Here is a 26,774-nt window from a genome sequence, read left to right as displayed (position 1 = left end):
GTGGCAAAATGTGCAGCCTGAATGAAAGCCTGTAAAGACCCACCTGGCACACAGGTGAAGAGACCATTTTATATTTTTTAGAAATATCTGCTAGCAAAATATTATACAGGATAAAAAGGCAACTTAACCAAAATGCTAATGGTCACATACTTTTTGGGAAGCTGCGTAAGGAGGGAGAGCCGCAGTGACTTCAGGTTTTCATTCCAACCCAATTGCTTCATTAGAAACCAATCTTTGGCAGTCTCGGGCCTTAGTTAATTTTATGGCTTGCTAGTCTGCAATGTCAGGTTTTTATTTTGTCGATTTGTTTCGGTTCCAAGGGTATCATCCAAATGATTTGAAGCCTAAAACTGATCATTTTCAGTCTGTCACTTTTTCTATTAAGTGTTTTATTAAACTGCGGTTGGCTGGCACCCTACCCGGGGTTTGTTTCCTACCTTGGGCCCGGTGTTGGCTCCAGCAGACCCCTGACACCCTGGAGTTAGGATATAGCGGGTTGGATAATGGATGGATGTTTTATTAAATCAAACAGTGCCTGATGAACACACACAGATGTAAATGGGAGCAAGTTAGCTGGAGAACTGCTGCCTGCTTTAACATTTACATCTTCTTGCTAAGAAGGAGCCATTAAAATACTGAAGGTAGCTCTTTAAGATTAAAATAAGCAATTAAGGGAGGGAAACTTAACAAGCAAAACCACTAAAATGAAGCATCAAAATGTCACTGAAGTCAATTATTGCTGACGAAGCACTTATTGCTTGTAATGAAGAAACTGGGCTGGAACAAAATCCTGCAGCCACTGCAGCCCTCCAGGTGCTTACTTGTTCAATTTGTTTTTTACCTTCATTTAAAAACTGAAGTGGTTGGCGGTGGAGTAACTTATTTTTTTGGTTCCAACTCAACTGAAGCCACTTTGCATATGCAGTTCCTGTGTGTCAGTTGGGCAAATGTGATACACTTGTCAGCTTAAATAAGTGCTTCACTAGTTGTCATAAACGCAAACCCATACAACGATGCTAAAATGCAGTGAGGTAGCAGAAAACAAATTGCTTTCCTTGCTCTACTTATGGATACTACTCACATGAGGTAATATGCTACAGCAGTCGGGGCTCATTTCATTTTTAGATAAGCTAAGAAAGATCATAAAATCCAAACCGACAGCCTTAGTAGCTGACTAACGCTACGATAAATGGCAAGTTGAGTCACCAATTTGCAGGGGGTGTTAAACTACTTTTAGTTATTGTACCTACACCGGATTTACTTACTAACCCCATCCTAAAATCCCATGTACCCCTTCTGCACTACTACTCATGACAGTGTTTGGGATGTGCACTGCTTTGGCCAATAAACACAAAGAGGTGACATTTGAATTTATGAAACTGGCCCCTGGACTAGCCATCCCTTAAGTGTCGGGGAAAATCTGTCCTAAAATGCAAGTTAACAAAACAGAAAAGGCCACGTCATATAGGCACTTGGTTTTAACTGTCAAGTTTCTTAAACTTACACCGAGTGCGATTATATGCACTTTAAATAACCAGGTTCCCAAAAAAAAGCCACATCAACCCTTAACATACACAGATTGCTTAACAAGTAACCAGATTTTGTGACCATGTAAACCTTTAACCACCTTGTAGGAGGGCACACTCTATGCCTATGTATGGTTCCCACATGCATTCTGCAGCCATTGGGTATATAAAACAAAAAGAAAAAAACACTGTGCTAGAGCGCTGAAATAATATCCATATTTAAAAAAAAAAATTAGCTAAATTCATGTTGAGTAGCTGAACATACAGTGCTAAGCTCAAGAGACTCCATTCTTGTTTTTAGTTTCACGATGGCCATTCACTTTTTCTGTATCTTTTTTTAGTGAGTTTTTGTGCCAAGTTGTGCATGTAAACAGGTGTGTTGAAGAAATTGTGTGCGTCTGCCTTAACCGGGTTACTCACATTATCCTGGTTGTGTGTACGGGCAGGTAAACTCACTCCCTGAGAAGCTGAATTTTTATGTACACCGTAACGAAAATCTTCCACTGAAAGAGGTAAAAAGAGAAAGCAGCTTTCTAGAACAGGGTATCACATGACAGCTGCCAGTGCCAAAAAATCACGTAGTCAGCACACAGACACACACACACACACAGAGACAGAGAGAGGGAGGATGGACAGGGACGTAGAGAGCACCTGCTTACGTAAAATTATGCAGGCCCGTGTCAACCTGAGCTGAAGGCGTCCTTGAAAAGATTGTGCACTACAAGTGATAAATTGCTTACCTACATCTCACCACCTTTTGCCGAACCTTTCTAATACATACTCGATCGTCTTCTGCAGTGTCTCCATTTAGTTATTTCTGTTGGATTTACTGCTGGGTGTAAATTGAAAATATTTAATTTAACATTTGCCATGTTTCTACTCAAGTTCACATGTTTGGGTAGCAGGGGGCTCTCATGTTCAAATAGACCAGGCAACTGAGCTCAAAATGATCTTTTTACTCCAGTTCTAATATTTCAGATATATAAAATACTATGCAGCTACAGCATTGATATGCACTGCCACTCCATTCAATTTAGTTTGCAACTTAACACTCGATGCATCATGATTTTCAAATTTCATTTCACAAATACATCATTGTGGTTCTCTCATAGGCCAGCTCTGCATCAGTTATCAGTCGCAAGCCCCCCCTCCCTACCCGCAAACAGTTCATATAAAAGAAAAGGAGGAAAAAAAAATATATATATACACAAATAAAAATTGAGAATTTTAGCTTGCAGAACGCCAGATGCATCTTTTGCACCTGAACTTGGACTCTGAAAGGTGAGATTATCTTTTATGCAATAGCCTCCCACATTAAACTCGCATGGGACTGGACACTTGGCATCTTGAGCCAAGGCAACACTTCAAAAGGTAGGCACTCGAGCTCTTGGGCAAAAGAACAGAGCCCACCACTTTGATAGTAAAGACGGCCCTGGGGGACGTAACGGAGTTAAAGTTGCAGACAACAGATTAACAGGTTCTACACATCAAAACTACACCTGTCTGTAAAAGATCAGAGAGAATACCAAAATCAAAACTTCAAAAACTTGGTTGGGAAATAAAATAGAAAATAGTTAATAATAAAAAAAAAAAACAACAACCTTCCTAAAAAACGCTGGCACACACCTGGTCGACACATTACCGTTAGGCTGCAGGCATACAAATCTGGCATAAGTCATGAACAAAACATCTAACATGATCATTTCCGTATCGACTTTGCTTGGGGAGCAGGGTCTAAGCCAGGGGGGTAAGTGGCATTGTTGGCTGGAGGTTACAATCTGTCAAGTTTTCATTTCGAAAGACAAGTAAATACTCAATTTTGACCAGTTAATATCTCTATAGACACCAAAAACAAAAATAAAGGCACTGGATGTTAACTCTTGTCTGCCCATAGTTCACCCATAATTAATGACTGCAGACCCAGAAACCAATTACTCAATCTTCGACCTTCTATATAAAAGGAAAGCAATATTTAGAGGCGGGCTTGGGTCGATCCAGCCCCTCTAATGCTTGGTAATCTGAGCTGCAATGGCTCTGATTAAATGACACCAAGCATCTTTAGCATCAACCCAAAAAAAAAGTGAACAAGCTTTTCCAAACCTTTTTTCCTCCAAACAATCCATCCACCAGCCACAACAGTAATGTTGAGTGGTTTTGATAAGTTACTATCTAGTGGTTTAGTGAAAAGGAAAAAAGGAAATGGGTGTGGGGTCAGTCATCAAGTGAGGGGCTTCACAACTATGTAACTTTGCAAACCTGGTTGTGCCCACAAGTGGAAACTTTTGAAGAGACTCCTTTCGTGGTTTCTCCCAGCAGAGTAAAAATACAGTATTTAACATTATTTGGAATCACGGAGTAGAAGGACCATGGAAATTCAGGCTACAGTATCGAAGCCCAAAATACATTTTTTCTTCTTGCATGTATGAAAAGGTGTGAGTTGTTCAGAAGGAAGGCTAACGTTACAATTACCAATCCACTCATCTGTTCCACAGTATCTTAGAAGTTGCTGTCCTCCTCCAGCATATCCTCTTACTTCTTTGCTTTGGTTGCATTCCTCGGAGGAGTTACAGGGCGTCCAGAAGCATTATAGCCCCCAAATTGACCATACTTTGGTTTATTTTTGTCAGCAGGCTTTAATATCTTGAAGAAAAGAAAATGCAAATTATTAAAAAAAAAAAAAAGTGTGATAAGCGATGAAAGGTGCACCATTTCTCTTTAGGACATCAGCTCACCTGGAAGGAGCACATGAGGCTCTCGTCTACACTCATCATGGCACCTGCATTGTCAAACTCGCCACAGTAGTTGGGTGCTGAAAACAGTGTTACCAGCTGTCTTTTGGCAAAGAACTCATAGCCATCTTCCACCACCTGGCAAGGGAGACGGAGCTCTGTGTTAAAATGTGTATAGCATAAGGCAACTGCTTAACAGATCCCAATGTGAAATCTCCTACCTGATGTGCTCTGCAAATGAGGTCCAAATCATGTTTATGTAAAAACTTGGCAACCACCTCAGCCCCAAAGGTGAAGGACACACCCCGGTCATTCTCTCCCCAGCCCTGTACATCCTTGTCGGGGTCTGACCACAGAAGATCACATAGCAGACCCTGATCTGGCACATCTGTTGGACGCATGATCCTGCGAATCTGTTCCATTGACGTTAGGTCTGGAGACAGTCCTGGAAAAGACCAACGCATCATTATGAGTTGGAGCAGAGAATCTATACTAATAAAAGGCAAAGCCATCACTAATTCTCCAACTTCCCGTGTAGGTAAAAGGCTGAAATTTGGCAGGCTCATCCCTTACAGCTTACTTACTAAAGTTGGGGAGGTTTAATTTCAAAATTCTACACGTAATGGTCATAACTGGAACCTATTTTCGTCTACATACTGTAATAGACTGCAGGTCAATGGCCGTGGGAGGCGGAGTTGCGCGTCGCGTCATCACGCCTCCTACGTAATTGAGTGCCTGCCCATATAAGGTAAATATTCGTGGGTGAAGGACTGTGCTTAGCATATTCATAAGTAATATCAGTTTGTGATTCAGACATTTTTCATTATATTTTGTCCATGAATACTTAAATAATTACAAATAGTCTGTCTGCTTCCTTTCATAGCTTTTCCGATGGTTGTGCTGCTTCCAGACATGTATTTTCGTATTAAAGCATTTAACCAATCACATTTCAGCCATCATTTGTTGCCAGGCAGAGAGGACTTTACAATCCGTTGTGCAGGCACTAACACAGAATAAATGTCGATTAGCCTGTTGCTTCAACCAATCAGATTTTGAGTTGGTGTCATTACAGCCCTGTAGCAGGCGTACGGCGACGTCACCGTATTCAGACCCATTGATTGGCTAGAAGCTGCAGGTTCGATTTTCAGCATTAGCTTCGATGGCGATAGAAAAGGGACTTTTTGATGGAACTGAGGTGCATGGATAATCCGTACGGTACGACAGGGTGATTGAACTGTTTTTGAGGAAAGAGGGGAGGATGGATTTTGTTTACAAATAATCCAGATTTTTGGGGAGTAAAATGTTGCGATTCTATCTGCGATGCAGCAGCTCTTTATATTGTATTTCTGTATATTAAGATGGTTTTTATAACCATAAATTAGTTTTTGAGGGGCGGGTTGATTCAGACGGAGCACTGCTGAAGGTCTAGGTGTGAGATGTACGGTCCGCCAATGGACCAGATGATACGTAAATTTAATGAACATTACAACCCAAAAATAAAACTGTAGAGAGGCCCATGATTAAATGAACGGTAAAAAAGTAAGAGCGAAGCAATGGTGACTTATTGAAGCACAATAGCACGGGGCTCGATGTGGTCCACGTTAAGTCGATCTAAAATGCGCACTCAGATTCCAAAAAAATATATCTTTTCAAGTTCTATTTGGATATAAGTAGGTTCTATTTAGTTGACAGAAATATCTTTGGTAGGAATGCAAGTTGAATTTAGTCTTTACATTTCTATGGTGAAGAAAAATGTATACAATGATGACTAAATTCAACTTGCATTCCTACCAAAGATATTTCTGTCGACTAAATAAAAATTCCTTCCATTTAAAATTTAAAATAGAACTTGAACAGATACAATAGTTCATAATGCCCACGCAGCACTACGTGCACGTAAGAGCAGAAGTCATCCATTTCAACAAGCAGCGTATTGCACGGATACGAAATAGCCTGCCCTTTTAATTATTTAGGAATTGATAGATAAATTATAGAATTTGTACCGATAATGTTGTTCTGTTTTCTTCCTCGATGGTTTCTGGCATGCCCAGCAACAGCTGCTGGACCCCAAAGGGTGTAATAAATAAATAAAAATATCTATACACACACTCATATATATATATATATATATATATATATACACACATACACACACCCACCCTTTGGTGCATGTGTGTACATATATATAACACTCATAACAGTGACAACTACATTGACAATCATGTTACGTTATTTTCAAAATGTTTCCTTTTCTTTTTCATTACTTCTTTAAGACACTATTTCTCCGCTGCAAAGCACGGGTATTTTGCTAGTTAATAAATAAATAGGAAGCGTACTGTAGGCCACTTACCACCATGACAGCAGAAGATTTTCTCATCTACAATTGCTGCAATTGGCAGGCAGTTGAAACAGTCTGTAAAGGTCTTCCACAACTTGATGTTGTATCGTCTTTTACCTACATAGGACAAGACATGCACAGGGATGACCGTTACAATATCGCCATGAAGCCTCAAAAAAAAATGTACTATTTACACAGCAGGGTAAATATGAAACACATCACCGTTTTTCTCAATAAATATTTCTAATGCAGCTGTTGACACGAAATTATCAAACATCTAACAACCCAAGTAATCCACACATTAAAAGAAATCGAAACAAATAAGTCCATAAATTAAGTTTGTGTAGTAAAGTGGAATAACGCACAGAAAAAAAGTATTGAACAGATGAAGAAAAGGAGGTGCAAAAAGGCATGAAAAGCAGCGGACATCTGTCAGTATTTAGAAAAAATCCTGATATTCATTTGCACTGTCAGCCGCTTTAGTCCTAACTGATGGCCTGTCATTTCCAAGGTGTCACAAGAAACATCTCATGATGGTTTGTAAAAGCAAAGAGCTCTCTCAAGACCTTTGCAACCTTAGTGTTGCCAAACATATTGATGGCATTGATGACAGACGTATTTCTAATAAATGTGCACCGTTGGGGCCACAGAAGTGGAAAGAACATCATTTCACCATAAACCGGCCATGACCAGCTGCTCCTCGCAAGATGTCTGACAGAGGAGTCAAAAGATGCAAATCAGAAGAGTCGTCCAAGAGTCAAGGACCACTCGCCGAGAGCTTCAGAAAGACCCTGGAATGAGCAGGTCCAGTTGTTTCAAAGAAAATGATTAGTCATCCACTCCACCGCACAAGAGTTCACCGCTATGAAGCTCATTTAAAGTTTGCTGCACAACATTTAGACAAGCCAATGAAATAAATACTGGGAGAACAGAGAGCCTGGTCATAGGAGACCAAAACTGAACTATGGATGGCACTGCACACGCCATGTTTGGAGGAAAAATGGCACATCACCCCAAAATACTAGCAAGACATCATCTAATTGAAGGAAGGAAGAATGGAGAATTGTACCAGGACCTTCTTGATAAGAATCTGCTGCTATCTACCAGGATGCTGAAGATGAAACCAGGGGGGGTGCATTTCTGCAAGACAAGGATCCCAAACACACAGCCAAGGAAAACTCTCAATAAAGCTGCTAGAACGGGCCAGTTAGTCAATCACCTGACTTGAATCCAATTGAAAAATCTGTGGAAAGAACTGAAGATCAGAGTTCACAGAGGAGGCCCCCAGAACCTTCAAGAATTTGAGAACAGTTTGTGTGAAAGAAAATAAAAAAAAAAAAAACCACACCTGAGCAATGCATGTGACTCGTTTCTCCATCCAGGAGGCGCCTTGAAGCTGTCATCACCAACAAAGGCTGTAGGCTCTAGTTACCCAAGATTCGTAAATGTGTTACTAAATGATGGTGCATAATCTATGGGAGGTTTTTATAACCCCCATAAGTTGAATTGAATTGGTATATTCCAGCTATTTCTAACTTCTCTGACTAAACATTATTCTCAGTTAGTGATCAGCCTTGCCACATGTAAGGTGTACAGGGCACATGGTTTTAAACCGTGTTTTGTGTGCCAAGTAACATGCAAGACAAAGCACTTAATTGAAAGTACTGTGCCGTACGTTTAAAGGGTACAGAAGTTAAGATTCTGAAGTATAGAAACTACTAAAGTTTTACAAGAAAAGCTAAGTTTAGAGACGATACATTTGTTTCTTTTTGCCTTTTATTCTACGTGTGTAACAACTTTCTTTATTCTTGTGTGGATTGTTTGCTTTGAATTTTCACTAAATATTTTAAAACTTTTGCACAGAGATTGAACCCGTGCTTGAACTCGCCTTACACGCCTGCGGCTACAAAGGCTTTTCTACTAAGTGTTAAATAAATGTCAGTAAGCGTGTTCAATACTTATTCCCGGTGTCATTCCACTTTATTACACATATGGATTTATTTGTATGTGTGGCTTACTTGGGTTGTTACCCATGTCTGGTGAAAATGTCATGTCAATAGCTGCATTAGAAATATATTTACTAAGAAAAACGTTGAGTTCAATACTTATTTTCCCTGCTGTACCTGTGACTAAATAGCAGACAAATTCTTTATCCTTTTGAATGCCTCAGTCTTGATGCCATGCCCTCTCCCTTCGCTTCCCAGCCCACAACACTTTACTCACACTCGTCATAAAAGCCATAGATACGATTGATGGAGGCACACTCATGATTGCCACGTAGCAAGAAAAAGTTTTCTGGGTATTTGATCTTGTACGCCAACAGCAGGCAGATCGTTTCCAAGGACTGCTTCCCACGGTCCACATAGTCTCCCAGGAACAAATAATTACTCTCTGGGGGGAACCCCCCATATTCAAAGAGCCTCAGCAAGTCGTAATATTGTCCATGAATATCACCTGTGGTCAGCAAAAGAAAATAGTATGCAACAAGTGAGGAAGGATCCACATTTTTACAGAACGATAGGGTTTGGTTCCTAACAGGGGGCAGCAAGTAAACAACTTACCACAGATTTTCAGAGGTGCCTCGAGCTCCAGCAGGATGGGCTGGCTCAGGAAGATCTCCCTGGATTTCAGACACAACCCTCGGATCTCATTTTCAGTCAGTTGCACATTTTTTCCTGGGCGAGAGCCTTGCACTTTAAAAAGGAAAAGCAAAAGTTCAAGTTAAAAAAAGGCTGAACTGCAAGATCAGCACAAGGTCCACGATAGCCGTATGAATAAATCTGTGCATTAGCGCCCTGCCATCACAACAACCGGCCTGAGACAATCCAAAGATAGTAAAGACCTGCGATTTCGACTGGGGATGAAGTACAATTCTGATTTGTCCAAAAGCGTTTTATCAATACACCCATTCATTTATTTTCTGGCCATGCTTTTCCCAGTATGGGACAGAGGTGTGAATGGGTGGATAATACCAGTCATAAAGTAAAACAAGCACATGCCTGTACTTTATAAACAAGAACCTGCACTTCTCATAATGCTTCATAAAAAGTTGTTCTTCCAGTTAGGCAGCGTTTTTGGAAAGCCCCAGAACATACAGTTCCCTTATATTAGTCTTCGAGCAGATGTTCAAGCAGAGTTTATTTTCAGCGAGGAGAAAGAAAGGTCAACGACAACCAACGAGTCAGACCTGGCAGTACCACCACCACGTACATAACAAGCACCGCTGTAACGGGTGTGTTCCTATGTTAGGGAGACGTAGTGTTCTTTAAAACTCTTCTCTTGCAGTAATAGGCATTCATGTTTAATGAATTCCTAAAACTCAAGTGTAAATAACATTGTTATTAAACTTATAAAATTAAAAAATAAGTGAAGCCAGGGTTCTTTATATCCCAGAGTGCTGCTGGGGTATGTGGGAATACTCACCTTAATAAAACGGGAAGTGTCTGTCTGTCCATCTGGTTGCAATATCTGTCGTTCCAACAGATGGCGCACCACAAACATTAAAACTGCTCTTATGAATCCCACACCAAATGGCATTTAACACAGACACGTGCATTGCATGGTGTACTGCAAAGGTTAATGTCAAAGTCTACGTTAATTACTTAGATATTAAATGTTCCATGAAATTTTCTGTTGCTTGCCTTTTTTTTGTGTTTACCTTCACTGCTTGCCAACCCCTTTCCCAAACCCCCCCACCGCCAGCATTACACACCATTGTGAAGAGGGGAGCTGAACGCACCCAAAGGAGATATGGTCGCTCCTCCGAGACCCCTCTTAAACGGTGATACAATGGCAAACAAAACACATTTTTTCCCCCTCCTCTTTGCTCGATCGGCTCCTGGCTTGCTGCTGCCGTGCCGTATGATCTACATCTCGTGCGGAGCTTCAGGAATTTTAAAGCCTGCACAGCAGCTGTCCTTTTGTCTCACTGCCTGGTCTCTCTTCTCCCCCAGACATCCTCAAACACTATTATATCTGTTTTCGTTGTTCTGTTATTTCTCCAAATATTATTTTCCGTTTGTTTGCGCTAATGCGATCTTTACTCTTTTTTTTGAGACTTTCGAATTTTCCTACTTCCATTATCTCGAACCTGCTCTGCCTGTGTATCACGGGACTTGCTTCCAAAGTTTGTAAGTATGATGTGACTTGACCGTCTCGCAGGATGTAAAAGAGTCTGTCTCTCTCTTCAAAAGATCTCGTCTTGTCACAAGATTTCTTTTTTTTTTTTTAATAAAATATATATATATATATATATATATGCATTTCAGTGACAGTACCCACAGAATTACACAATTAAATGAAAACTGTCACTTTCTTTTTTTACAAGTCAGAGCTGATAGTGGCTCTAGTAGTAAATCCTGCATGTTGATTGATGAATCATCAGTGAGGTACACAATGACAGTTGTGACTGTGCATACCCGTGTTTGACAAAATTAAGCGGACCAGAATTACTTCATAAACTGAATCAGGTTTAAACAAAACTAGTAACACACACACACACGAAATGTGTATACAGTACACAACTCTCCACGCAAAATGCCAGGATTAAATAAAAAAAAACCAAAAAAAAAAAAACCAGGAGAACCTGCATATATTTACATCATCTCTGATCCACCCGTACACAACTGGGACATGACAACACCCTTGATCAAGTAGGGAGAATGCAGCCAAAACAGGCTAAATGATGACTCACATGCATAATAATAATAATAATAGTGCATCACCGAGCAGTTACTACAGTATGCACGGACTTGACAAACATTACACCTCAAAAGTGATAAATGTCACGTACAGACGGTGCTTTAGTTCCCTTTTAAGAGGGCCAATGCTGCGCATTTGCACTTACGTACTTTTTTGGGTTTCATAAGTTACAACAGGTAGCTGATATAAAGCTGTTCGAGGGAACTGGCCAAGATTATGTCTGTTATGCTTTGTTGGAAGCCATTAACCAACCGTGGACACACTGCACCCACATTGTTACAAATTGCCTTTTTAACATAATTGGGGTGATTTACTGCACTGCTATTGGCAAATTAAATAAAAAATAAAAAACAAGGGGGGGGGCGCACCTCAAGAGAATGATGGCGCTTTTGAGCGGCGACATTCAACTAACATACAAGTTGACTGCAATGCCAAGATGAGATTGAAACGTCATAGCTCAGTGGCCCGGGTCAAGCTGTGATTTATTTAATTAGAGCAAAGTAGCTTTGGTAGACGTGAAGGTGTTAGACAGGACAGCTGGACCCTCACATTTTCATATGGCAATCATGTCATGACATGTGCCAGCTGATAGGGCAAATGCAGACGACCGGCGCGATCATGTCTGCATGATCTTGCGTATTCAGTTGTAGAGCGAAGCCTTGAATGCAGGTGGTGGGGTCTCCCTGCGTTAGGATGGAGCTGCTCTACCAGCCATTGAAGCTCTGCAGCGTAAGGACTGCGTATGTACGAGGTTGCCCCGCAGATGGACGTTTCAGGGTGGCATCTGAGGCCTGTTCACGTACGCACATACATAAGGCGATTGTGATTTCTAAATGGTAAATTGTAAAAATGAAATGTGTACATGCCAGGTTTAAATCAGATTTTTTTTTTTTTTTAATATAAACGAGAACCCAGGAATCTGCATCTGAAGTGTCTTCTGTAAATGATAGCTGTAGTACGAGGATGTCGTACCGTGTTAGCCATTATGAATGTAGTGAGAAGTCAAGCAAAATGACACCTTTTATTGGCTGATTATCTATCGTATTGTGAAGAGGGGGGCTGAACACACCCATAGAAGACGCGATCACTCCTCGGAAACCCCCTCTTTAAATGGGAATACAATGAGAACAGTTTTTTTTTTTTTTTTTTTAACCACCTCCTCTTTGCTCCATTAGTTGCTGCATCATGCATTGGGGCTTCAAACATTAAAAGCCTGTACAGCAGCTGTCCTTTTGTCTCACTGCCTTGTCTCTCTTCTCCCCCAGTCATCCTCCGCTTTATTATGCGGTTTATGTATAAAGTTGAATTCTTGAAAACCCTGAATGAATCGAATCTGTGCAACTGTGTGAACCAGGCCTGATCGTATATGCTCAGATATAAGTCGGGTCTTGAGACTTGAAAAATCGATCATGAAATTAAACCTCAACTTATGCACCCATTCAAAAATGCAACTCCAATCTCGTATCAGTTTCTCAGAAGCGTCAAATTTTGTTGCAGCAATGCAGTTACCAGCTCCTTTCATCACTTCAACGACTTTCAGTTTAAAACCAGCTTCATGTTTTCTTCTGATCCAATGCTCCATTGTAGTTAAGGGATGCTCTTATGATAAAAGGTGTATGAGGATGTGAGATACACCAATAGCATGAGTTTTTCGCATTTGACTTGTACGACTGACATAAAATACAAGAAATTATATGGTAAAATCAAGACGCAACTTATCCACAGGTATGTACGGTACATCTTGTCTAAAGGGGGCCCGAGTTTTTACTCGAACTTGCATATTGTAATCATTTTAGTTAGCCAATAAAAGGTGTCATTTTGACTTGACTTCTCACTACGCAAATGATAGCAAAAGATTTATGCCCACTTTCAGTGTTGTCCTTCGCGCTAGTGCTATGATCATCTAGTGACAGCTACTGAGGGGAGATCAAGTGCAGACATTCTTTGCAATCAAGTGACAAGAACTCAATAGAAGTTCTAGGTGTACTATAGCGGATTGGATAATAGATGGATGGTATGCATTTAGTTTTAATCAGGTTAAAGTTTAGTACAGATATTTTAACACATAGACAAAGTGGTAGCGCAGAGTTGGCATTCCTTCCTTACAGCATCACTTCTATTGGGGTTTGCATGTTCCACCCTTGCATTTCTGGACTGATTGGTTTTGTGTTTAAATCAGCATCACCACCAGTCTGTGTCAGTCACACTTTTCAATCAAGATTATACATTTAGTCCAGCGTGAAGTATGTAACACGCATCTTCATTTTCCATGACCAATCTGAGCCCCTCAGGTAAACACTGGCCGCTGCACCATCAGATCATATCGTTTTAAAATCTCTTTAGCTTTCTTTCAGTTATTTTCTAAACAGACCCTTCATTTATAGGTGGACTGCATGCAGCACACCTTTCTGCTTTGTGGTGCAATTGAGCCCCTGAAAAAGGATCGGCGCTCTGTCTGCATGCAAATGCATTCAGTAATTCAATAAGCTATCCAGGTTCTTAAAGTGGGATTTAAACATCAGTTCATAGAGATACAAATCCAAAGATACACAAGAACAACAAATTCAAATTGAGAGAGAGAAAGACAGAGCAGAGGACAGACAGCACACCTGCATTTCAGGCCGCATTGACAAAAGGGTCAACATTTATATGAAAAAAAAAAAAAACCACACAAATATTTGCTTAATTGCTTTAATCCATTATACAAATATACCTCGGAAACACTGTGTACTTCCTTTAGTGTGTCTAGAATTGGACTGGCAGACTGAAATTGGCGGACCTTCTACAGACAGTTTTTAAAAACTAGTACTGACCCCATTCTTGGCCAGTGGCTACTCTGCACAGTTTACATTTGTGTGCTTGTAAATATTTCATCAGGAAAGCATCTCTTAACGATAAAGAAACTGAAGGGGTGCTTAGGAACAGCGAGGGGTACTAATCTACTACGATCAATAAAACAGCAAAATGAAACCTTAAAGATTAAATCCCTAAACGCGTACCCAAGGGAGACGATGCAGTAAGGTTAGGCTCTCAAGTGTTAAGGTTAACTCACAAGTCAGAGGAAAACCACTGAAGCATTTTCTTTAGTTTCCATTCTAACCAATCTCTCTCTATAGAATATTAGAAAACAACTTGTTCCTTTTAAATGGAGCCCACTCAACTTAAATGGACTGACTGGTTTCCCGTTCAAGTTAAATGGGGGTCTGGTAAAAGGAAGAACTAGCTTCCAATTTAGAAATAGGTTAGAATGAAATTTTAATCTTCCGTCACCTTAGAGGATATCACTTTGTAACTTAAAAAAATAGAAGCCGCACATGAGCTTCTGGGTGGCACGGTGGTAGTGCTGCTGCCACGCAGTTTGGAGACCTGGGTTCATTTCCCATATCCTCCCTGTGTGAAGTTTGCATGTTCTCCCCGTGTCTGCGTGGGTTTCCTCCCACAGTCCAAAGACATGCAGGTTAGGTGCATTGGCGATCCTAAATTGTCCCTGGTGTGTGCGTTTGTGTGCCCTGTGGTGGGCTGGTGCCCTGCCCAGGATTTGTTCCTGCCTTGTGCCCTGTGCTGGCTGGGATTGGCTCCAGCAGACCCCAACACCCCCCTGTTAGGATATAGCGGGTTGGATAATGACTGACTTTAGGTTCTCTTCAAACACGGCACATAAGCAACTATAATTATGCTGCAGTCAACATTAAAGCTTCAAAACACAATATAGAAACAAGTCTCCAATTCTTGTTCTCATAGAAAGAAATTCTATTGTGTACTCAACGTGAGCCACAAAGCTAAAGTTACCAAGCAACGGAGTGAAGGGAAGCGCACACACGCATACAGAGTTTCAAACAAGCGCCGTAACTGGACAGACAGAATGCTTTACACAACAGGTAACTTTTTTCCTTTTTTTTTTAGTTGTGTCCCCCACCCGGTCTGTGACAAAATGAGTAAACAAATCAGCTTTAAAACACAACACAATGTAGAAATCTTGACGTAGAGGTAATCCATATACGGTTGCTGGTCAGAGAAATTATGAAAATAAGGGACAGTTTGATCAGGCAGTAAATGTCAAGCTCAGGTATGCAGCATACTGCGGCCATAAAGTATTCAGCGAGGTGCCAAATCTGTGTGGATAATCTGTAGTCTCTGCATGAAGTTAGAAATCTCACCCCTTGACACAACATTAAAATGATCATAAAAGATAGACCGTGGATAGATTCCAGACCCCGTGATGCGTTACAGCGGCCAGTATAACCCAGAATTGCATGATAGCAGGCCAAGGATGAAATGTTATTTTAAATGTTGGCTCAAGGTGTATACTATTCTATTCTATGTAATGTTAAGACGGCCAGACTCGGGGGCGACATGTACCGATGCGTGTTTACAGTGTTAAGCCAGAACAACAATTGGGACAGTATTCTGATGCCATGTGGCGTGTGTAATAACGATGTGGTTTATTTACCACACTAAGGCGACTCTTCAATATTCATGAATGAGGCATGTCAAGGAGAAGCCATAAAGCCAGTTTTAGAATAAACTGGACCAGGAGACGAATCACGCAATAGTGATGATAATGTGAATTATCCGTCGGCCGTGGGCACAAATAATGAAATGGATGCATACAGCACTGTACGCCTGAACTGCCACATGTCTGGTGACTGAATAAAGTTGCAGCAGCGTGCAAGTAACTGCGTATCAGAAACGCAAACAGATCACGTGGAAAGACAAAAACAGGCATTAGTTGCTGTATTCTGAACAGTGCTCAGGGGGTTGCCAGTCACTAAGCCTTGCGTTGTGGCAGCCTAAAAAAAAAAAGTCAAAGGGAGTGTCGATCGTGCGGATCAGGAAAGGACATTCAACTCTCTTTTGTTTAAGAAACAGAAAAATATATAAATGTGCAAAGCAACTCTCTTCCACCGTCTATGCGTTGACCATTTCAAAACATGCATCACACAAAGGGCGAGTACTAAATCTGCATCGGTACAGCACTGGACACTAGACAGACCTGTCCTACTGTATTAATCGATATTTTCATATTTTCATTACAAGTAATAACATTTCTTAGCGTAGTAAAATATTCAACATTTTGGACTCGTTTTTCCACATAACGTGAAGGAAGCTGCCCACATACTTGCAGTGGCCAAGAAGACAATAAAATTGTGACTGCCCACTCAACTGGCTTTTTCATATTCTGCGTTCTTTGCATTTCTATAGCGTTTTTCTCATTACTCAAAGCGCTCAGCAATTGCAGGTTAAGGGCCCAACAAAGCAGAGTCCCTTTTTTGGTGTTTACGGGATTTGAACCGGCAACCTTCCGATTGCCAGTGCAGATCCCTATCCTCAGAGCCACCACCCCGCCTGCCTTAACCCTCCAGTAGGTCGATACTCACACAGACCTCGTCTACCCATCAGACACTGCATTCCTTTATGCTGAGCCAGGCTACTCTACTCGAGCTGCCACGTTACTGAATTTATATAATCTGTACTTGGTAGTGAAATTAAAGTTATTTGTTGTTAGTCTTTTTGGTGTAAAACTATTCTGCAGTGATAGTGCAGCTTTAGATAAAGAAACTGAAAATAAAAATAGACAATATGCAACAAACTGAACACACAAATCAGACAATACAAGAAAACTGTGCAGCACATAGCCAGCAAAGTTGAAAGGGCAGTGAAAAGTGGCTGGGAATGCAGTGCTTGTTCAAATAATGGAATCTTGGTCACAGGTCAAGTAGACAGATGACCGACTTGTACGCGTGTTAACAGTTCAATGACCAGGGTTTAAAAAAATAAAAAGAAAAAACTGGCTTGAAATTCTGCAGGGGTGGCATTGACTTTTACGATATTTCACTCGCTGGGGTTTGTGGGGCCCGAGAGGAGCGGACACCTCTTACATTGATGCTGCACTCGCATGCTATGTGGGACAAGAGGAACACAAGCTTCCCAGTTTAATAAATAAAAAAAGAGAAACGCGACTGTTTCTTTTGTACATATCTTTATCTGACTGTACCAGATGGCGACATAACCCCGACCATTCAGCTTGTATAAAATTAAATTCAGAGGAAATGTTCCATATGTTTGACGTCACAATGCATCTGCACTTGTGTGGAAACGGCTAATGCTTTTTATTTCCACGGAAGGGAGGAAGAAGAAATAATAAATCAATCAATCTTCGGACAAGATGCGACTTTTTCCAGAGAGACACGTTCACGTCCTGCAAGACGAGACTTTATGCCCGGGGCCGGAAATAAGACAAAAAAAAAAAAAAGGAGTAGATGACAAAGTAGAATGTCGTAACGAATTCAAAAATGTTGGTGCAGTACACATGAAGAGCAGGTTAGAGATGATGAAAGTATGAAAATTCGGAAGTCTCAGAATAAATGATAGTAAAGATCGCATTAGCACAAACGAAATTGTTATTCAGTGAAATAACAGAACAGCAAAAAGAGATTGAATATATCGTTCCGAGTTAAAGACTTGCAAGATCGTCTAATTCATGTTGCCATCAAGAAAAAAGAAGCGTTCTTCCTAATGAAGAGGCGTATCTGCGAGAATTAAAAGATTTGTTGTTTGGTGAAAGTGAAATCCACATACGCGAGGTGCAGAGATGTGAAGCGGCCGGTGCGTAGCGCAGGCAGTGGGGGGTTGGCGAGCGAAGTGAGCAGGGGGTGAAGACCCCAGTAATTCCTTAATTACAAACCAAGCAGCAAAATTGCAATCCAGTTTCTTCCAAAGCTTTAAACACTTGATCAAAACAAAGTGGGACATCCAAATTTCACAAAGGGTCACCTTAACCGCGTGTAAACACAATGCAAGTAAGCCTACAAAAAAATAAAAAAAGCAAAATCACTTCAGATGGAATGGCAAGCGGTTACAATTATACATCAACTGGTCCGACATGCAGACCACAACCTGTCCATTTAGCAAATGTACAGCGATTTCCCAATAAAAGGATTCTTGTAGTAGAGCCAAGTCGCACCTCACAAGGGGACAAGGGAGACACTTGTAACGATACTCGAGTCATGAAGTCCGCCACCACAGGGTTTACACGCGAGGCCCAAGCGCAGCGAGTATTTATATCCCCCCTGGCTGGTATTTACCTTAAAAGGCCTCTTCCAGATACAAACAGTCATCTATATGATCAACCCGATTTCCACGCAGTGGGCTTCCCTTAAGGGGAATGAGGTGGAGGGGGAAATGTGAGAAAAAGATGATTGTAGAGTTTTTTATTTAAACTTTCTCAAACATTTGGAAGCTGGGGAACACCACGGCTCAACTATCTTCAGTTTTACAAACCTTTTATTTGATACAAGAACACCCCAAGCTTATGTTCATTAGCTCCCAGTCACATTTTTATAAATTACTTATAAATATAAATTAAATAAAAAAAGTATATATATATATATATATATATATATATATATATATATATATATATATATATATATATATATATATGTATATATATATATATAGATTTTGTTTTAAAACTTGGGAGGTTCTCATCCCATTATAAAACTGGAGGTTAGAGGAACTGTCTGGTTGACGCAGATTCGGTACGGCGGAGTGTGCTCCGGGTGGCCGTTAGATCTTTGTAACTATCCGACTACTGGGAGACAGAGTAGCACCCAAACCACATTCGTTACCGGCCGTGTACTCCGTTCTGCTAGACTGGGCTCCAGCTACCTACGACTCTAAAAATTGCATAATTTGTAAATGGATGGACACGTTTAAAGTCATGTCAAGCTTCAGCTCACTTGACTCACTCCATTACTCGACAAAAGCCTGCCATGCCAATGGAGCGTCATGAGTGAGTTTGTCCCACACCCCACATTGCAGTCCATCTTACTGGCCTGTCATCTCCTTGTTCTGATTAAATGTTCAATTTCCAAGTCTACTAAAGTACTAGGGTGTTGTACTGTGTGAGCCATTATGAGTGTAGTTACAAGTCAAGCAAGACGACCCCATTTTATTGGCTAACTAGAAAGATTACAATATGCCAGCTTTCGAGGCAACTTCCTTATTATTACATCTTACCCAAAGAGGTGTTATTTTGCTTGACTTCTCACTACAAGTCCACTAAAAAAATTGCTTGTCTCACCTTTTTCTTAGTCGGCTTAAAAATTACCTTTACATAACACATGGAGAGAAGACTCCTCCGACTGTGATTTGCTACACATATACCTAAAACGTCATAAAGGGGTTCAAGGACCATTCCAATCCAAGTGGCAGTTTGCAAGTTTTATTATTTTTTAATTTTCCCCGACACCTTTATCCACGGTGACTGACGACATTGGAGATGCAATTGGTTACATTGTTCCCCCCCCAAATTTGAGTACAGGCAGGTAAGAGTGGCTCTCTTATGGTCACGCAGCGTCAGCTGCAGGATTTGAGCACACGACTTTAGTGTTTCAAGTCCTAACCCCACTGCTACACTTTTCCGAATCAGAATTTGCCGAAGACAAGAAATCTCCACGTAATGCAAACGGGACTGGCCAGCAGACATTTATCTGTACATTTTCTAGCCAACCTATTCAGTTCAAGGCAACCTTCTATGAAACCGTGTCAATCAGATTACACGTTGTTTATCAACGGGGTGTGGAAACATCACAAACAGCAGGCATGACAACAACAACAAAAGGGCGACATGACGAATATCTGACAGGCACCGAAGGGCCAAACACAGCCTGAAGGCTAAAGAGGTTGTGTAATCGCAACGCAGAACAGAAACAGCCGGTGTGAATTCGAGGGAGTCAGGTCATGCAGTCTTCATCTTTTCAGTCAAAGGTTTGGTCAACACTCTAAAAATCATACAGACTATTTTTAAATATCTAGTTACGTCCAACATGCCCATTTAATAAATAGTATCGCAGAAAGCATTGGTTATTCTCTCATAGTGAACACATTCACAATTCCAGGTGTTGTCATGAGGACACACGTTCAAGTTTGGGTTGGGGTTGCTTCGGACTCAAACATGCCTACATATTAATCTTCTAAATAAGTTTCAGAAAGCATCCGATAAAGTGCCACATGGACGGCTGGGCATCCAACTAAAAGAACTGGGGCTTCATGGTGTGGTGTGCATATGGGGGCAGAACTGACCAAAATACTCAAAGCACAGAGTGATGGGTGCAAGGAACCTCATCAGAATTGGGTGATGTGAAGAGCGACATCCCTCACGGGTCAGTGCTGAGGCTGCTCCTATTTTTCATGTACCGTATGTACTCGTGTCGGGTCTGGAAACCCGAAAAAAAAAAATCAATCATAAAAATCAGACCCCGACTTATACGCCCGTTCAAAAATGTGACAATTTTTTTTTTTTTTACATCTTCTTGCCTCCTCCAATCTCGTATCAGTTTCTCAGATGCAACGAATTTTGTTGCAGCAGCAGCACAGTTACCAATTTCTTCTGCTACTTCAACGACATTTAATTTAAAACCAGCTTCATATTTTCTTCTGATCGAACGCCCCATCATAGATAAGGGATGTCTAACGATAAAGGTGTACGAGGGTGTGAGATACCAAAAAACATAAAACAGTGCAAACATCGCTTTGAAATAGTTTTGGTTACTCTCTCAGGTGGGCATTAGCATATCGTAATCTCTTGGACCAATAGCGTCAGTATTCCGCATTCAACTTATACGACCGACATTATAAAATACCAGAAATTATATGGAAAAATCAAGTCCCGACTTGTATACTGGTGGACGAGTTCTCCTGTGAATAAGGTATTTGCACCCTCTGTGAAGGATACCTGGGCAGCAGCAGCAGGCCCCAAATCCCCAACATGAACACACAATCACAGTCCCAGTTTCAAATAAAGGTCGGTTTATTAAACCACACCTTTATACGTTACAAAAAAAAAAAAACACACCACAAAACAAAAGGTTCTCTCCTAACTCTAATTTCTCTCACCACCGCACTGCCCTCCTCCAGTCAAATGTTGCCTCTCTACCTCCCAGCTCTGACTCGCCTAGAAAAGGAAGTGCGGTCCCTTTTATTACAGCTCTGCTGGCTTCCCACTGGGCACGGATATTTGGAACGGCTGCCATCCAGTGTGCTGGGGGGAATAAAAACACCCGAGTGATTTCTTTTACATGGAGAGAGAGCGCGAGAGAGACCCTGATACAGCGCATTGCCACACCCATAGAGTAACCTCGGAGCACACGGCCTTATTTCTCTCCGATGGCCGTTATTATATCAATCTGTTGGACCAACAGTGTGAGTTTTCCGCATTCGACTTATACGACCGACATTATAAAACACCAGAAATCATACGGTGAAATCAAGTCCCGACTTATCTGTGAGTATATACGGTATACACACACACACACACACACACTACCAGTCAGACATATTAGAACACCTCAGTTTTTCCAGTCTCTCTTCAAATTTATTGAATCAGTTGAAATGCAATGAATGACCTAAAATGGTGAAAAAGTAAGCAGTAAACGGGCAGGGTTTTACTTTTAAAAAGTTTAGGTTAGTAAAAAATCTCAGAATATTACAAATGGGCCTTCTTCATGGAAGAACTAATAGGTTACAACCTACAGATGCTCTGCAGCAATTCAAGTAAATGAAGCTTTGCAAGTTGAAGCAAACAGTTTCTGCGGGTGTCCCAACTTACTTAAAAACCCTCTTGTGTGTCTTAAAGCGGAGTTGGAAGAGACCGTGTTACTACACCCTCTGAAGTCCTACTTGGACAATATTCTAGTGATAATGGCAAGAAATAGGCAATTACATGAAATGAGACAGAGTGTTATTATTACAGTTAAGAAGCATAGCCCTTTCATTTAGAGAAACTGCAAAAAAGTGTCATTCACAATTCCAGTTGTCATGAGGTCACTGGTTCAGTTTTGAGGATAAAAGCATTTGACGATGGCGAGTACGGTGGTGTCCTACCTACAGTACATAATCCAAAGGCAACTGCAAACTGGAAGAAACCCTGCCAGGAAGAAGAGATCAGGCAGACCCAAAGTCACAAGCCAATCAGAACACAAGTTTCTGAAGGGTCTCCCTCTGGCTTGTGTGATCACAGGCGCCTCAATCAGCTTAATAGTGCAGGTCGGGAGTGTCAGTTTGTACTGCAGGTTTGACATGGCGAGTGGCAGGAAGAAAGCCAACATCAGCTGTGGACTACTGGAAGAAAGTCTTATGGACCAATGAATCAAAATTTGAAATTGTCAATTTGTCACGCAGGGTATTTGACAGTTGGTGTCACACATGGAGGATCCATCCCGTCACCGACCCGATGGCATACAAACATGGAGGATGCAGTATGAAGGCCTGGGGTTGTTTTGCTGGAAGCAGAGTTGGTGATTTGGCATTCTGAATCGAAACGTTTACCACAGTTTGGCTGTTATATCGAAAAAAGGTGCAGGCTACTTTGATGAATCAAATTTCAACACACTTCATCATTCTTTGCATTTTTTTTTTTCTTATTTGCCACGGTTTATCTGTTCTATGCCTCGATTTCATGAGAGCATTAAAGTGCATGCATTTCCATAAAAACTGAGGTGTTCTAAAACTTTTGATTGGTAGGGCATACATACATACATACATACAGAGAGAGAGAGATATATATATACACACACACACTTATAAATAAATGATCTACACAGGAAGATAAAGAAAATGGTTACGTTTGCAGAGGATACCAAATTCGGTGGATTAACAGATAATTTAGATACCACTGAATCATCACAGACGGTCTCGGACGCCATACAGGCTTGAGATAATTTGCGGCAGATGAAATTTAATGTAAGTAAATAACACGCAGTGCACGCAAGAAGTAAAAATCCATTTGAATACACAATGGGAGGTCTAGGAGTCAGAGTGGAATCGTCACTGTCAACCTCCAGCGACGTTCAGACGCCATTAGGAAGGCTTACTGGGTGTTGGGGCACACATCACGATGTGCAGGGTACAGATCAGAGGAGGGCAAGATGAAGCTTCATAACCCACAAGTGTGGCCTCGTCTGGAGTGCAAGCTGCAAAAATCAAATCTAAAGTAGCACTAGGGAAAAAAAAATAAAAATAAAATAAGTGCAGAGCGACTAGGCCGCTTTCTAGGACTGCAGGGGATGAGCTGTGAGGAAAGACTGAAGAAGCCGAGCTTTTTAGTTTAAGCAAACCGAGATTAAGGGGAGACCAGACTGACGGGTTTTTATTTATGAATGGAAATGAGACCAGTGGATCGAGTGTTACTAGAAAATGAGTTTGAACAAGACAACGGGGACACAAAAGGAAGCTTAAAGGATGCGTTTGGGCGGGCCCCCCGTTGCATTTTCGAAGCGAAACTGTGTTCTAAAGTTCAGCATTTTCTATAAATCTTGAGAAATCTCTCACCCTCACTGGCACTTTACAATGGAGGTGAATGGGGCAGGCGGGCGGCACCACAAGAAAACCAAAGTCTAAACACTTACTGACGAAGTGGCAAACGTTTCAAACACAACTTCCACGTCTCAGAAGTATGTCTGGGACAACAAAAGGGACCTGGAAATCAGTTTCTCACATATTCCTGGTGCTCTCCTCCTTCTCATGGTTTGGTCACATTTTCTATTCACTAGCGCGAGTTCTAAATACGGAAGTTTCAGGTCGAGGTTGACTTCTGTTTTGTTCGGTTTTGTTCCGTTATATATAAAAAAAGGCTCTCTTTTGTAGTTTGACAATAAGTCAATTGTTTTACAAGTTTGTATGCAACATTATTTTCTTCAAACATGAAAGACAGAAGGAAGGCATAGATAGAAAGATAGATAGAAAGAAAGGAAAGGCACCGATAGATAGATAAGATATGAAAGGCACTATATAATAAGATAGATAGAAAGGCACTATATGATAAGAGATAGATAAGAAAGGCACTATATGATATATAGAGACCACATGGCATAAACAGTTCACTGTGATTTGGCCTTTCCAGAGGAATCCACAGCCTGACGGTGAAAAGATCACAGCCGATGTGCACAGCCGGTCTTTGAAAATAGCAGCAGCTCATAATTTTATTTACTTTGAACAAAAGAGTGCCAATGCCACGTATAAACTATTTTACAATGTGTATGTGGATCAGTACTCGACAAATGTCATGGACATATTCTAAAGTTTTTTCAGCTTTTATTTTCTGGTTTTGCCCCATTAGCCTCCACAGTAAAACACCAAGGAGGGCATTTTTTTTTTTTTTAAATTAGAAAACTCAATGTTAGAACAGATTTTACGTCGCAAATGTCTGTACAATATACAATGTTTACTTTGGGCCACCAAACCTACCCGTGAAGGGTGACTGTCAGACAGATGTTTAACTTTACACAGACAGACAGACAGACAGACAGAGGAAGGCGGCACAAGCTGGGTGACTGACAGCAGGGACCTTCAAAACTCGAACTGATGTTCCTTTGGAGGAATTCGGTGGATAGGATTTGAGAATTTTATCGGGCCGGTCCTCCTCAAAAGTGTTTCTAATGTTGTAAGAATTTTACTTTAATTGCCACCTACGAGGTTACCTTAGGAGTGTCCTTCATTAAATTCACATGCGGTAAGCAGGACTTCATATTACATCATATCTGTTATGCTCAATTCTGTAACTGCTTGTACGGTTTGTTTGATGGCAGGCAGAGTTCTTGTGTTTCTCGTCTTTTTCCTTCTCTCGCTCTCTCTGTAAAAACGTTTGGTCAAACTTCTTAGCCACTGTATTGCAATGCTTTTCGCCCCTCTCATTTTTTTTTTAACTGTTTAACGATACTTTTGTCTAAAAGCAACAGATGAGTCGGACTTGTGAATCGCTCTCGCACGTACAGCCATTTAATGTACACCTCGCTGGTTAAATATTTTTCAGCCAACGTAAAGGAGTCCCATTCGTAGAGTTAACTGCAGAGGCGCTTTAAGGCTTCAAATGTTACTAGAAATGAACAGCAGCAGACGAGAAGTCTATTAATTAGCTGTTGTGCCAGGCAACTCTAATGGCATTTATTGGGAGGACTGACTTTTCCCAACACGATCGGCCTCCCAAAGCGAACATACGCCGCCGTGCTCTACAGCGCATCGTAGCCCGCCAGCTACAGCGAGTCAGGAAACATCGCGGATCCGAGACGGGCCTAAGCGCAGAACGTCCGCCTCGTCCAGTGGAGACGACCGAAAGTTGCAGAAAACATTTTTTAGAAGAAACCCGCCATGTCGCTTCATTTATCCGAAACCTTACGACTGTCTCGAAACACTTTTTTTTTTTTTTTTGAAGTTTCATCCAAGTCTCTGACGCCACATCCGATCACCGTCGCGCGCGACACAAATCCGAACATTCCAATGTGAATCGTACCTTCCAGCAATCGACTGATCACCGAGTCGATGTTAAGTTTGTCCACCTCCGCCATCACCTCCACAGCTTCCCTCCTTCTTCTTCTTACACTTGGACCCGTCGAAATGGAACAGAACAGGGTGGGGGCGTCGCGCCGATCTCAGGTGGGGCTCCCGAATTCACTCGCTTGTCCGCAAGTGGCGTTTCCGTCTATGCTGGGCGGCGATTTATAACAGCTGTGGCGAATTACTTTAATAAGCCAATGTAACGTGTGTCGCCCTTTTGATCTTCTTGATTTGCTGGGGACTGACTTGATTTTAACTTAACTTTTTTCCCCCCGCCCTCATCCCAACCCGTAGAGGAAGTAAGTAAGAGACAACGCCACTTCGTCACTCTTTTATATGGCGCATTCGTGCCCTCAGGACCTTTTGGTGCCCTCTGCAGGGTGGAGTGTGAATAGCAGTCTATCGCGCTCGCTCTTTTTTTTTTCGCGCTGCTTTGTTTTTCACGTCTCAGACTTTGAATTTGCCACACAAGTACAGGGTGGCCTACGAAAAAGTGGTGCGCCTCCACCGAGACGACTGCATTACGTGGTGAAGAGAAAAATGAACAAATCTGGTACTCACATTTACAGAAGATGCTGAAAGTGATCTCCTTGTGCGTCAACACATGTCTGCGTCCGTTTCAGCATGTTCATGTACACTCTTGGTTCATGGCCACCCTGCACTTCTCAACATGAATCACGTTACTGAGTCCTGGCACGTCCTTTTTTGACTGATCATGGGCGACGGATGCGCCTCTTCATCTACTGACTTACAGACCAGTGACACTTAACCTCTCACATCATGAAGACCGTTGAGAGGCTGGTCCTGGACTATAAGGGTCCAGCTGTGGTAGTCAGGGGCCGATCTGCAATAAAACTAGTGAGTCTTAAACTTCAGGGGGCCCTTAATTCCGGCGATTTTTAATTTTAACCCCCTCACAACTGGAAAAGTATAAGGCATAGGAAATTGGTATTCACAACAGTGAGGATGACACGTGAGATAATACAGTACAGAGTGCGTAAGAACATAATCAACATCTGAGATGTATTGGTTACATTTACAAAAAAAAAATTAAAAAGTCAGGTGGTCTGTCGTGGAACAACCCCACTGAAAAAGATAACAATGGTTACCCTGACCTTGTTGCCCCCATAACAGTTCAAGCTTCAA

The 26,774-nt window shown here is 41.4% G+C and overlaps 1 protein-coding gene across 1 annotated transcript; it reads right to left on the bottom strand.

Moving 5' to 3' along the window:
• Window positions 1–897: 897 nt before the first annotated feature.
• On the bottom strand, window positions 898–25,935 carry LOC120538109 (serine/threonine-protein phosphatase PP1-alpha catalytic subunit). Its single transcript, XM_039767537.1, has 7 exons — window positions 25,585–25,935; window positions 9,155–9,286; window positions 8,817–9,047; window positions 6,606–6,710; window positions 4,477–4,700; window positions 4,259–4,393; window positions 898–4,166 (listed from the first exon to the last, which is right to left on the bottom strand). Exons 1-7 carry the CDS (start codon window positions 25,637–25,639, stop codon window positions 4,056–4,058), a joined length of 993 nt encoding a protein of 330 aa, XP_039623471.1. The 5' UTR covers window positions 25,640–25,935; the 3' UTR covers window positions 898–4,055.
• Window positions 25,936–26,774: the final 839 nt, after the last annotated feature.

This window comes from Polypterus senegalus, chromosome 10 (genome assembly GCF_016835505.1).
Source record: "Polypterus senegalus isolate Bchr_013 chromosome 10, ASM1683550v1, whole genome shotgun sequence".
Classification (NCBI taxonomy): Eukaryota; Metazoa; Chordata; class Cladistia; order Polypteriformes; family Polypteridae; genus Polypterus; species Polypterus senegalus.
Note: the sequence above shows the minus strand (reverse complement) of the source record. Positions and strands in the feature narration are given on the sequence as shown.

Excerpts from the sequence above, each read along its gene's own strand:
- LOC120538109 (XM_039767537.1), bottom strand. The coding sequence starts at position 25,639 with ATGGCGGAGGTGGACAAACTTAACATCGACTCGGTGATCAGTCGATTG. Across the intron at positions 9,287-25,584 it reads GATCAGTCGATTGCTGGAAG|TGCAAGGCTCTCGCCCAGGA; the intron begins GTACGATTCACA and ends TCCTTTTTAAAG. Across the intron at positions 6,711-8,816 it reads CTATGGCTTTTATGACGAGT|GTAAAAGACGATACAACATC; the intron begins GTGAGTAAAGTG and ends TGTCCTATGTAG.